Raw genomic sequence first — 12,182 nt, forward strand, 5'->3', positions numbered from 1 at the left:
CCTGGGAAGAGCCATCTCATGTAACGTGGTCTTTGCACGAAGCTTCAGTGCCGTCTCCCACAGCAGGCTGGGCTACAGAGGTTTGTTTGTCTCTTTGATGTGTACATCTCTCCAAGGCTAAATAGACAAGGAATGCCCCCTTCCTGAGAGTTAGTTTTTTCTCATGCATAAAAGGGGGATAATCATTGCACCAGACCGCAGCAGTGAGTCTCATGCCTATGAAGTGTGTGGAACTCCCCACCCCCTCCCCAGCATATCATCAGTGCTTCTGGAGGTGAAGCTGATGCCTGATTCCTGGCTCCTCTCACTGGTACTTCCCTGGCAGGTTGGGTCACCGCTGGGTTTGTCAGAGACCTTGGAGCATCAGTGTGACAAGCGCCACCTCCTCCAGGGCACAGGGAAGGACGGACCAGGCCCACCTGCTGGCACCAGCTTTGATCTCAGACAGAAGTGCTGCCCTTATCCTCGGCCGGGTGGCTGTTCATAGACATGAAAGCGGGTTACTGGGAGAGCTTCTGTCTGCAGCCTGCACTGCCTTAGACACGGCAGCAAGTCACATCTGCAGCTCCCATCCCCTTCCAGCTGCCTGAGCAGCAGGTGCCGTGCCCCTCACGGAGCAGAGCCCTGGCCCCTGCTGCCCTGTGCTCCATGCCCCACCTCACACCATCCTTCATGCTCCCCTCTCCACTGGATGATGTATTCCGGAGTATCTGCCCGCCTTTGTTGTCTTTCTCTCCTGCTCTTAAGAGAAGGGAGGGCTGGAGCTCCTGGGACTTCACCTGGCACATAGTGGACGCCCCGTCTTAGGTACTGTGGGGAGAAAAGGGAAAAGAGGCTCTTCTCTCCAGATTCGTGAGGACTGGTGGATCCTGAGAAGGGATGAACATTGACTAAGCAACCTGCTCTCAGAGCTCACGGCTGGGTTTCTGTCTGCACTCTCCGAGAGCCAGGCTCTGTGCTGAGTATTTGTTCCACACACATCTTACTGAGGGGCTTCCCTGAGGGCTCAGCGGGTAAAGAATCCTCCTATAATGCAGGAGACATGGATCGATCCCTGATTCGGGAAGATCCTCTGGAGGAGGAAATGGCAACCCACTCCAGTGTTCTTGCCTGGAGAATCCCATGGACAGAGGAGCCTGGTGGGCTACAGTCCATGGGGTCACAAAGAATCGAACATGACTCAACTAAGCACAACGCATCTCACTGAATCATCTGTGCTTGAGAGAAAAAGGGAGGGACTCACCACACACGCACCGTGACCCTCTGTCCGTCTCCCCAGTCGGGAGGTCGCTTCTCTCCAAGAGGTGAGAGAAAGACGTGAAGCGCTCCCCCTAAACTTCTAGGAGATTAGACACTCTGTTGATACATGTAAAGGTCAAGGTGGGCAGGCATGTTCCCCCCACACACAGCGGTCTCTAACCTGGCTGTGATGACGCCCTCCCTGGGGCAGGGGCCAGGTCACAGGACACGGACGATGCCTTGAACACCGTAGAGGGCAGTCCATGGGGACAAGGCAGCAGGAACTAAACACCCAGCTTGACAGTGTACCTCCTGATCTTCGTAGAGGAGACTGTGTCCTCATCTGTCCATCCTTCCTTGCTTCTCCCAGCTGGGCCCCGCTGGCCCAGTGGGGAGGGAAGGTTACACCCCAGTCTGTTGTTCTCGGCACCTGCTATGTGCCAGGGCTCCCTGGAATCAGTTGCTCTGAACTGGTTGCCCCAGAGCTAGGGGGCGGGACCACCTCTCTTCCAAAGGGTCCCTGCCCCCTAGATTCCCATGCAAATTTGTTCTCCAGACCTCTGAATGAAGACCGCCCCCAGCTACAAGGCCAGAACGCCCCCCATTCACTGCCACAGATCATGGGGACTGATCCCTTCTCAGCAGCTGACCCAGCTTCCTTAGGGTTTGTTTGTTCAGTGGAGACTATTTCCCCTTCAGATTGTGTCAAGAACTCGGAAGCCCTTTGAGCTGAGCTGTTCCCTTTGTTGCATCCTGGGAGATGCTGGTCAGTCAGTGGGGCTCAGTGGCCTGGTCTTCCTTTCATGGAGGAGATGTTGCCTTTGTCCTGTTGACCTCACAGTCACAGAGCTGTGTGAACCCCTGCCGAAAGTCCAGGCCTGCCCAGCACACCAGAACGCCCCGGCTTCTCCCTTTAAAATGTGGAGCCAGGACACCTTGGGTTCAAACCTGACCCTGTCCCTCCTTAGCTGTTTGACCATCTATGGGTCCATTTCCTCTTCTCTAGAAATGGAGACAACAATACTCCCTAGTGAGATGGTTATGCAAGTTATGAGATTGTCCCCTGAGAGCCTCGCATACACAGTAGGTTTTCAACAAATGATCACTCAGGATTCCCACTTCCTAAGGCATCCCCAAACTGGTCGAAGGTTCATGAATGTCCTGTTGGCCTGTTCTGTTAGGCTCACTTTGCCCCTTGTGTCAGACCATCTCAGTGGCTTTACAATATTGTGTTGGTTTCGGCCATACATCAATATGAATCAGCCATAGGCATACATGCGTCCCCTTCCTCTTGAGCCTCCCTCCCTCCTCCCACCCCACCCTACCCCTTTAGGTTGTCACAGAGCACCAGGCTTGAGCTCCCTGCATCTTACAGCAAATTCCCACTGGCTGGCTGTTTTACGTATGGTAATGTGTATGTTTCAGCGCTGCTCTCTCAGTTGGTCCCACCCTCTCCTTCCCCCACTGGGTCCACAAGTTTGTTCTCTATATCTGTGTCTCCGTTGCCATCTCCTGCAAATAGGTTCATAAGTACCATCTTTCCAGATTCCATGTACATGTGTTAATATACAATATTTGTTTTCCTCTTTCTGATTTTATAATGAGGCTCTAGATTCATCCACCTTATTAGCACTAACTCAACTGTGTTCCTTTTCGTGGCAGAGTAATACTCCATTGTATGTACCACACTGTGTGTATGTACCACGGCTTCTTTATCCATTCATCTGTTGATCAACATCTAGGCTTCTTCCGTGTCCTAGATATTGTAAATAGGAAAGCACGGGGTCTTAACCCCTGGACCACCAGGGCTTGGTCGAGTGCTGAGCATCCTCACACCATGCTCCTGGGATCTGACTTTGTTTCCTGGTTCAGCAGCAAACCTGTCTTTTTCTTCTCTATAACATTTACTGGCCTTCCCGAGGAGAAAAGGGAATCCACTGAGGTGGCAAGTGGGGACACTGAGGCAGAAGAGGACTTTAAAATATACCCATTTGTCTCTCAAATCTTTTTTTTTTAACACTTTTCCCCTACCGTGGGTTGTTTCTTTCAACATTTAAGTATCCTAAAGTTTCTACCATTTGGAAAAAATTCTCCCTGAATGTATTTACTCTCATGGCTATCCCATCTCCCAACTCCCCTTTCTTGAAAAACGATTTTAAAAATTCTTCTTCCCATTTCCCCCTCATCGTGTCTCAGTCAACTATGATCTGCTGGCATCCTCCCCTACACCGCCCAGCTCACACACACACTTTATGAAATGGCTTTCCCTAAGCTCCTCATTTAGCTCCAAAAGCACTAAACCCAAAAGCTCTGTGTTAGAGAGGGAAAAAATGTATGTACTTTTTAGGTCAAGAGACAGCATTGTGAACTTTGCTCATAATAAATATTTGTTGAATGATTTACCAAGCAAGCAAATCCAGGGTAAAGTAATGTGGGCTGTGTAGTCAAATCCCCAGAAAAGAGGAAATAGTAATAATTTGCCTGGAAAAGGAAGTGTTCTAGAGGGTTCTTCAAATCTGTAAAGTGATGCCACATGGGAGAGGGAGATATGGCCTCAGTGGCCCCAGAGTTGGGAACTCAGAAGGTAGATTTCCTCTCATTTTAAGAAATGTGCTAATGGTCAGAATTCTCTGAAGAGGAAAGGGGCTGTGTCAAAAGGTAGTGAGCTCCCTGTCACTGGCAGTAATCAAGCAGAGACTGTTCTGTCAGAAGTTCCAGAAGAGAGTCCTGTGTTGGGTGGGTGGTTACAGCAGAAGACTTGGGGAATTCCGGGACTGGTTAGGCATGCTTCTCTAGAGGCAGGTTTCCTTGGATTCGTTTCTGCCACTCTCAGCTGTGTGGTCTTGAGCAAGTAACTCAACTTCTCTGTTCCTCAGTTTCCTCAGTTGTAGGAGGGGGCTAATAATAGCGCCTCCTGCATGGCGTTGGTGTGAATATTCAAGTGTAGTAATGCATACAGGGTTCACAGCAGCGCCTGGCATGTTGGACATGCTTAGCAGATGTTTGCTAGTATTTGAATTGGTATAAAACCTTATTCTCTAATGACACTGCATTCTCAAGCATCAGTCTCATCAGCTGCATTTGGGTTTGAGCTGTGGCGTTTCCTGATGACTTCTAAAGTGGAGCTCAAAGAGAGCCTGAAGGAGTGTTAGACAAATTACCGTAATTCCTCTTGCATGTGTCACGCCATCCCCTGGCAGTTCTCTCTGAGGGACACTTGGAGACTGAGGAAGGAGTTTCCACATGTACCACACAGGAAGCCCCCAAGTAACAGCTCTCTGGAAAAGTGATCAAGAGGTGGTGCCTACCCCCTTTCTTGTCCTTTTACTGGCCTCTGGCTGAGTGCATGGGGCAGAGTAGGAGAAGCCTCCAGACCTGTAGGAAAACTAGGGGCTTCTTTGTAACTGGGCCCCCTGGTGAATGTCCCCCACCCCCGCTAGACACTGTAAAACTCTGTGAGTTCAAAGACACCCAAGAGAGCTTTTCTCATGATGGTCTCGGCCATCAGAAGAAAAATGACTCTTGGCTTCAGTAGTCCTGAGAGGGAAGTTTATTCCCCACTTTGCTGGTGGCGAGACTAAGCCTCAGAGAGGTTAAGAAACTGTTCCAAGCCCACACAGCTGGAGCAGGGTCCTAACACCCAAATTCTTGCTGCTTGGTGAACTACTGTCCAAAACCTCCAGAAATTTCTGGATTTAATTAAGGACATTTATATTTAATCATCCTGAGAATAGAACTTCTAAAAACCACATTCCTGAGATGAGGACATTTGATTGTCCCTTTTTGGAGTCTTTTGTGGGGGTTGGGCGTGGGCAGGGGATTTCAGAGAAAGGGGCCACCCCGCCTCCCTACCCCCTGGCCATGCATCTGACTTCTCTCTCTGCCAACTTCTTTGTGCCCTCCTACAGGTCTGGGTAGATGCTGGGACGCAAATCTTCTTCTCCTATGCCATCTGCCTGGGTTGTCTGACCGCTCTGGGAAGTTATAACAATTATAACAACAACTGCTACAGGTGAGCATGTCCCCAGCCCTGACCACCCACTCTCCACAGAACCTGGGAGCCCTCCATGCTGCCTGGCTAGTTCCTTGTCATCTCTCCCCACCCTTGCAAGGCTGGGTGAGGGAAACAGGGTTGTCAGAGGAGGAGAGTCAGGTGCCAACCATCCAGGTGGGGCAGGGGAGGACCCTGGGTGATCTGACAGCCTCTCCCAGCCCAGGGTCTAAGAGTGGTCCATCAGAGGAGCTCAGAGAATAACAAACATGATCAGAGCAAGTTCCAGGCTTCGGAGGGAGTCCATGCCAAGAATTGTATTCACGCCTCCATCCCACCCTCTCCAGCAGAGCTTTATCCCAGGGCAGATAAGGGATTGGCCCAAGGTCACACTAAGGTCACACAGCTAGTTGAACCCAGGTCTTCCAAAACTGAGGGCCTTATTCTGCCTGCTGGTCAGGAATTTCTTTCCTGCTTCCTTTCGCTTGACTGTAGGGTCCTGTCCAGTCTGACCTGGAGTGGCCAGTGCCCTGCTGCCTTTTTCTTAATGGACCTTCCTCCCCACCCCCAGCCTCCTGCCACTGCTGCACCCAGTGTGGAGAGGGGACCCATGCTGGGGGTGAGCCTGGGGCTGTGTGACCCTGGCTACCTAGTCCTCATGCCTGCAGCCTGCATTCTGCCCTGAGGCCGAGACCACGAAGTCCAAGGACTTGCCCAAGTTCAGCCAAAAGTGTCCGGCAGAAGTGAACTTGGCACGTTGGTCTCTAACCATAGGCCAGTGGCTTGTTTGCTGAGGTCTCTACACCTCTGATTCCATGCCCATCACAGACACAGATGGTGAATATGCAGGGCTGGGCAGATGGCACGTCTCTGCCCCCCAAGATCAAGAGCTCCTCATTGTAATGTGGAAACTCATAGACTCATGGCAATGATGCTGTCCCTCAACACAGATTCACTGGAAAAGGAAGGGTTTTTCAGCAAATGTTTCTGAGCTAGGATAAGTATTTTGGTAGAAATAGTTAGGACGGAGCCTAATACTTTGCTCCACATATACACCATAGTAAGTGCAGGAAAACTAAAGAGTTAAATACTTTTTTTAAAAAGGATACCCTCCTAAAATGAGGAGTAAAATACTGTTTTCATAATGAAAAAGATATGGAAACACCCAAAATGATTAGGTCAGGAAGGGAAATGACACATTGATTCACAGAAATATCTAGAACTTTGAAATTTCTAGAAAGACACAACAAACTATTAAAGAGCCATCTCTGAAGAGAAGCATTGAGATGGAATGATGGGCTTTTTCTACCTGTACGTTCCCATACAATTTAAATGTTTTGTCTTGTCTTTACTCTTGAGTACATATAGATTTTATAATCCTTAAAAAGTCACATTAATACAAATGTTATCTATATACATTCTGCATAACATCTCCAAACAAAATATGAAAATCATCTACAAAATTAAAGGACATAATAACATGGAATTCAGTTCAGTTGCTCAGTCGTGTCCAGCTCTTTGCAACCCCATGGACTGCAGCACGCCAGGCTTCCCTGTCCATCACCAGCTCCCAGAGCTTGCTCAAACTCATGCTCCATCAAGTCATCACTTGATGGCATCAAGTGATGCCTTCCAACCATCTCGTCTTCTGTCATCCCCTTCTCCTCCTGCCTTCAATCTTTGCCAGCATCAGGATCTTTTCCAATGAGTCAGTTCTTTGCATCAGGCCAGAGTACTGGAGCTTCAGCTTCAGCATCTGTCCTTCCAATGACTATTCAGGACTGATTTCCTTTAGGATGGACTGGTCTGATCTGCTTTCAGTCCAAGTGACTCTCAAGAGTCTTCTCCAACACCACAGTTCAAAAGCCTCGATTCTTCAGCGCTCAGCTTTCTTTATAGTCCAACTCCCACACCCATACACGACGACTGGAAAAACCATAGCTTTGACTGTGTTTGCCTTTGTTGGCAAAGTGCTGTCTCTGCTTTTTAATATGCCGTCTAGGTTTGTTGTAGCTTTTCTTCCAAGGAGCAAGAGTCTTTTCATTTCATGGCTGCAGTTACTACTGCAGTGATTTTGGAGCCCAAGAAAATAAAGTCTGTCACTGTTTCCATTGTTTCCCCATCTATTTGTTGTGAAGTTATGGGACTGGATATGCCATGATCTTAGTTTTCTGAATGTTGAGTTTTAAGCCATTTTTTTTCACACTTCTCTTTCCCTTTCATCAAGAGGCTTTTTACTTCCTCTTTGCTTTCTGTCTTAAGGCTGGTGTCATCTGTACATCTGAGGTTATTGATATTTCTCCTGGCAGTCTTGATGCCAGCTTGTGCTTCTTCCAGCCTGGCATTTCACATAATGTACTCTGCATATAAGTTATAAATAAGCAAGGTGACAATATACAGCCTTGACGTACTCCTTTCCCTATTTGGAACCAGTCTGTTGTTCCATGCCTGGTTCTAACTGTTGCTTCCTGACCTGTATACAGGTTTCTCAGGAGGCAGGTCAGGCAGTCTGATATTCCCACCTCTTTAAGAATTTTCCATAGTTTGTTTTGATCCACACAGTCAAAGGCTTTGGTGTAGTCAATGAAGCAGAAGTAGATGTTTTTCTGGAATTCTCTTGCTTTTTCTATGATCCAGTGGATGTTGGCAATTTGATCTCTGGTTCCTCTGCCTTTTCTAAATCCAGCTTGAACATCTGGAAGTTCTTGGTTCACATACTGTTGGAGCCTTGCTTGGAGAATTTTGAGCATTGCTTTGCTATCATGTGAGATGAGTGCAGTTGTGAGGTAGTTTGAACATTCTTTGGCATTGGTTTTCTTTGCGATTGGAATGAAAACTGACCTTTTCCAGTCCTGTGGCCACTGCTGAGTTTTCCAAGTTTGCTGGCATTTTGAGTGCAGCACTTTAACAGCATCTTTTAGGATTTGACATAGTACAGCTGGAATTCCATCACCTCCACTAGCTTTGTTTGTAGTGATGCTTTCTAAGGCCCACTTGACTTTGCACTCCAGAATGTCTGGCTCTAGGTGAGTGATCACACCATTGTGGTTATCTGGGTCGTGAAGATCTTTTTTGTATAGTACTGTGTATTGTTTCCATCTCTTCTTAATATCTTCTGCTTCTCTTAGGTCCATACCGTTTCTGTCCTTTATTGAGTCCATCTTTGCATGAAATATTCCCTTGGAATCTCTGATTTTCTTGAGGAGATCTCTAGTCTTTCCCATCCTATTGTCTTCCTCTATTTCTTTGTGTTGATCACTTAGGAAGGCTTTCTTATCTCTTATTGCTATTCTTTGGAACTCTGAATTCAAATGGGTATATCTTTCTTTTTCTCCTCAGCCTTTTGCTTCTCTTCTTCTCTCAGCTATTTGTCAGGCCTCCTTACACAACCATTTTGCCTTTTTTGCATTTCTTTCTCTTAGGGATCGTTTTGATCACCATCTCCTGTACAACATTACTAACCTCTGTCCATAGTTTTTCAGGCACTCTGTCTTTCAGATCTAATCCCTTGAATCTATTTATTACTTCCAGTGTATAATCGTAAGGGATTTAGGTCATAGCTGCGTGGTTTAGTAGTTTTCCCTACTTTCTTCAATTTAAATCAATTAACATGTAATGTGATACTCAAAAGAGTTAGTATCCGTACTAATGTAAAAAGTAGAAACAGATCTAAATGAAAAATCCTAAGACACCAAGAAAAAGATCAGTAACACGCTCTTAAAATAATCAGCTCGTTTTCCTCCACCAGCAAATGAGCTGTGATCTGAAAATGAACCCTCGATGTAGGTGAGGGTTCAGTGAGAGGAGCCATGTCAACGTGCGGTGGTGGGATAGGACCTTGGATGTGATAGCCATATCATTCGGTTGTTGTTAGGCTCAAGTGGGCGCCTCATTTCTGAGGACTTTGGTCAGTGATGAGGTCCCTCTCATGTTATCTCCATTTTTGAGGGAAGGGAAATTGAAGCTCATGGATATGGTCCTCACCTCCACCCGCCAGCTAGGTGTGGTGGACCTGGACTCTGGCTACGGTCTGTTAACCTCCATCCCAGCACTCCACCACATCTTCTCTGAAAGCTGACTTTGTGATGGCTTTACTCACCCACTTATTAAGCCAACCATGAGCTCTATGTGTCACTAAGTGTGAGACCCCCAATCGCTACCTTGAGAGGTACACCTCCAATCTATAAAGATTGCAACTTGGCAAAACCAAGGCAAAGAAAGGGGGCAGATCCCACATGCTGGAGGAAAGGCCGCAGGGGAAGCCAGTGAGCTCTCTTAAGAGTCCCTGGGCTGTTGGGCAGAGAGGTCACTGGGGACCACTGGACAGAGGGATGCTAGAGAGGTGGGAGGTCAGACCAGGTTGCGAGGTAGACTCTCTCATCCTTCAGGGTGTTCACAGGAGGTGGGTCTGGGACGTGAGAGGTACAGCACTGTCAGCAGTGAGACAGATAGAACCAGGGTAAGAAGAGAAAGGCATGGGCACAGGGAGAGCACCAGCAGGCCTCTGGTCCAGGTTGAGGGTGACCCCCTTGGGATGCTGGAGAGAGATGCTGTCCGCATCCGTCTGTCAGCACATCAGCCGCCAGCCTGCCTCTGTTGTGTGCCAGGCGGGGCGGAGATCCCTAGGTCACCTCCTGCTTGACCTTCAGCTCCATGAGGATGCAGTGTGAGTCATCTTGTTCATCACCGTCCCTCCAGCCTAGAAGAGCACTGGCCGAAGTGTAAGGAAGCGAGGAAAGAGCCATGCCATTATGCAGATGGGGACACTGAGGCTCGATGCAACGTGGCTTTGAACCTGCGCCCTTCTGGCTCCTGCACCCTTATTCCTCACTCCCAGGCCTGGCCAGTTCTTCCCCAACTACTAAAATCAGCAAGGATTTGGCCAAGACTGCCATGTCATCAGGTTGTGTCTTGGGACAGCGGCAGCTTTCTTCCCCGCCGAGCACGTGGGTGAAATATGCTGACCGCCCCAGACCCCTGCAGCTCCCCCATCCAACAGATAGGATTTTTTCCCCTTCCCATCAGCAGAAGAAAGCAAATCCCCTAAGTGACATTGCGAAAGTCTGAGGGCTCCTTTTATTTCCATTTCCAAATTGTTCCATGAACGGATCTTCCTGACTCAGAGGGAGTAAATTAATACCCTCTTCCGACAGCATAATAGCTTCTGGAGGTCTTCAAAGCCCAGCTCAGCTCCTGCCAACTTCAAAGTGCATGTTATGTAGCTTTTCACCTAGAAGGTGCCCTGTGGGGAAGGAATTAGAGGGCTGCAAATGGAGCAAACCAGATGGGGAAAATCCTCACTTCAGAACACAGGCCGCTAGGCTCTCTGCTTGTAGGTGGGGGTGCTCTGAGGAAGGGGTGCAAGGGCACAGAGATGGAAGGGACCTTGGATCTGCTCAGAGCCTGTACCCTTCTGTGGTCAGGAAGTCACTTGGAGGGTGGGCTCTGAGGGAAGGTGGGGACCTTGCAATAAGGGACATTTGTTTCCAACAACCACATGAATACCCAAAGGTTATTTTCCTTTGGAAGTCCGAATTCTTAGAAGTCTGAATTCTTAGGGAGCACTGTTTCTGCGTAGCTCCTAGGAAAAAAGTGGGCTTTGGTGTCTGAGACAACTGGATTCACATCCCAGCTTCAGTGTTGTTGTTCAGTCTCTAAGTCGTGTCCAACTCTTTGTGACCCCAGGGACTGCAGTATCTCCTGCGTTTGCTCAGATTCATGTCCACTGAGTCAGTGATGCCATCCAACCATCTCATCCCCATCTTCTCCTTTTGCTTTCAGTCTTTCCCAGCATCAGAGTCTTTTCCAGTTTCCCCAGCAGATGACAGAGAGCTTGAGTGTGTGTCTGTCCTCCCTGGGCCTCAGGATTCAGTAACGGTGCTCAGCACTTCTGGTCTGAAAACATAGAAGAATCCCAGCATGGAGAGGCTGTGGAGAAAACCCTTTCCTCACCAGTGCTGCCTTGTTTTGCACCATTTCCAGGGGCCAGAAACAGGCATGCAGGACAGATTTATCTCAGCCTTAGGAATAACTTGGCTTTCCTGGGCTGAGCTGAGTTTCCCTCAGAGTGGAGGTGATCGTGCATACTAAGTTACTATGGTCATGTCCAATTCTTGGCGACCCTATGGACTGTTGCCCACCAGGCTCCTCTGTCCATGGGATTCTCCAGGCAAGAATACTAGAGTGGGTTACCATGCCCTTATCCAGGGGATCATCGCAATCCAGTAATCAAACCTGTGTCTCTTATGTCTCCTGCATTGGCAGCTGGGTTCTTTACCACTAGCGCCATGTGAGAAGCCCAAAAGGTGATCAGGCCTGCAGATAAAGTCTCCAGGCTTTGTAGCCCAGTCTCTGTCCACAGTGCCTGAAGAGTTCTATAGAAAAGACCTGTATCAGTCAGCCACTGCTGCAAGAATGCTGTGTAACAAGCATCCCCAGAACTCGGTAGCTAACCACGAAAACCACAGCATTTGCTTTTATTGCTCGTAAGTCTGTTGGGGACTCTGTCTTTCAGGCTGTAGATTGGACAGGTTTGGCTCCAGGGTCCAGGCAAGGCTCAAGGCCATGCCATGTGTACATTCTGGGGTCCAGGCTGCAGAGATAGGAGCTACCCTGGGAAAGTGCTTCTCATGGCAAATCACAGAAGGGCTGAGGACAAGACCAATTGCACAAGTGCATCTCAGCCCTCTGTTTATGTCACATCTGTTGCTATCTCATTGGTCAAAGCAAGTCACGTGGGTAAGCCCTCAGTCAATGGGGCCGGGAAATACACTCCACCCCAGGGAGGAAGGCGTGGAAGTGACTGCTTGCTTGAAAATGACTTAATTGATCACAAGGCCCAAGAGATCCTCTTATCCAAGCCGTCTTGTCGTCTAGCCAGTGAGAGCAGGCCCAGAGAGAAGATACTTTTGGGAGAATTGGAACCCCAGTCTAATGCTCTTCCCACCATGCC

At 48.5% G+C, this 12,182-nt stretch overlaps 1 protein-coding gene across 1 annotated transcript in view; it reads left to right on the plus strand.

The window, feature by feature from the left end:
- Positions 1 to 12,182, plus strand: part of SLC6A11 (solute carrier family 6 member 11) — a 123,078-nt gene that overhangs the window by 88,390 nt on the left and 22,506 nt on the right. The window contains exon 7 of the mRNA XM_070776847.1: positions 5,148 to 5,251. Coding sequence (XP_070632948.1) covers positions 5,148 to 5,251 — 104 coding nt within the window. The remainder of the gene's footprint in view (positions 1 to 5,147; positions 5,252 to 12,182) is intronic.

This window comes from Bos indicus, chromosome 22, assembly GCF_029378745.1.
Source record: "Bos indicus isolate NIAB-ARS_2022 breed Sahiwal x Tharparkar chromosome 22, NIAB-ARS_B.indTharparkar_mat_pri_1.0, whole genome shotgun sequence".
Lineage (NCBI taxonomy): Eukaryota > Metazoa > Chordata > Mammalia > Artiodactyla > Bovidae > Bos > Bos indicus.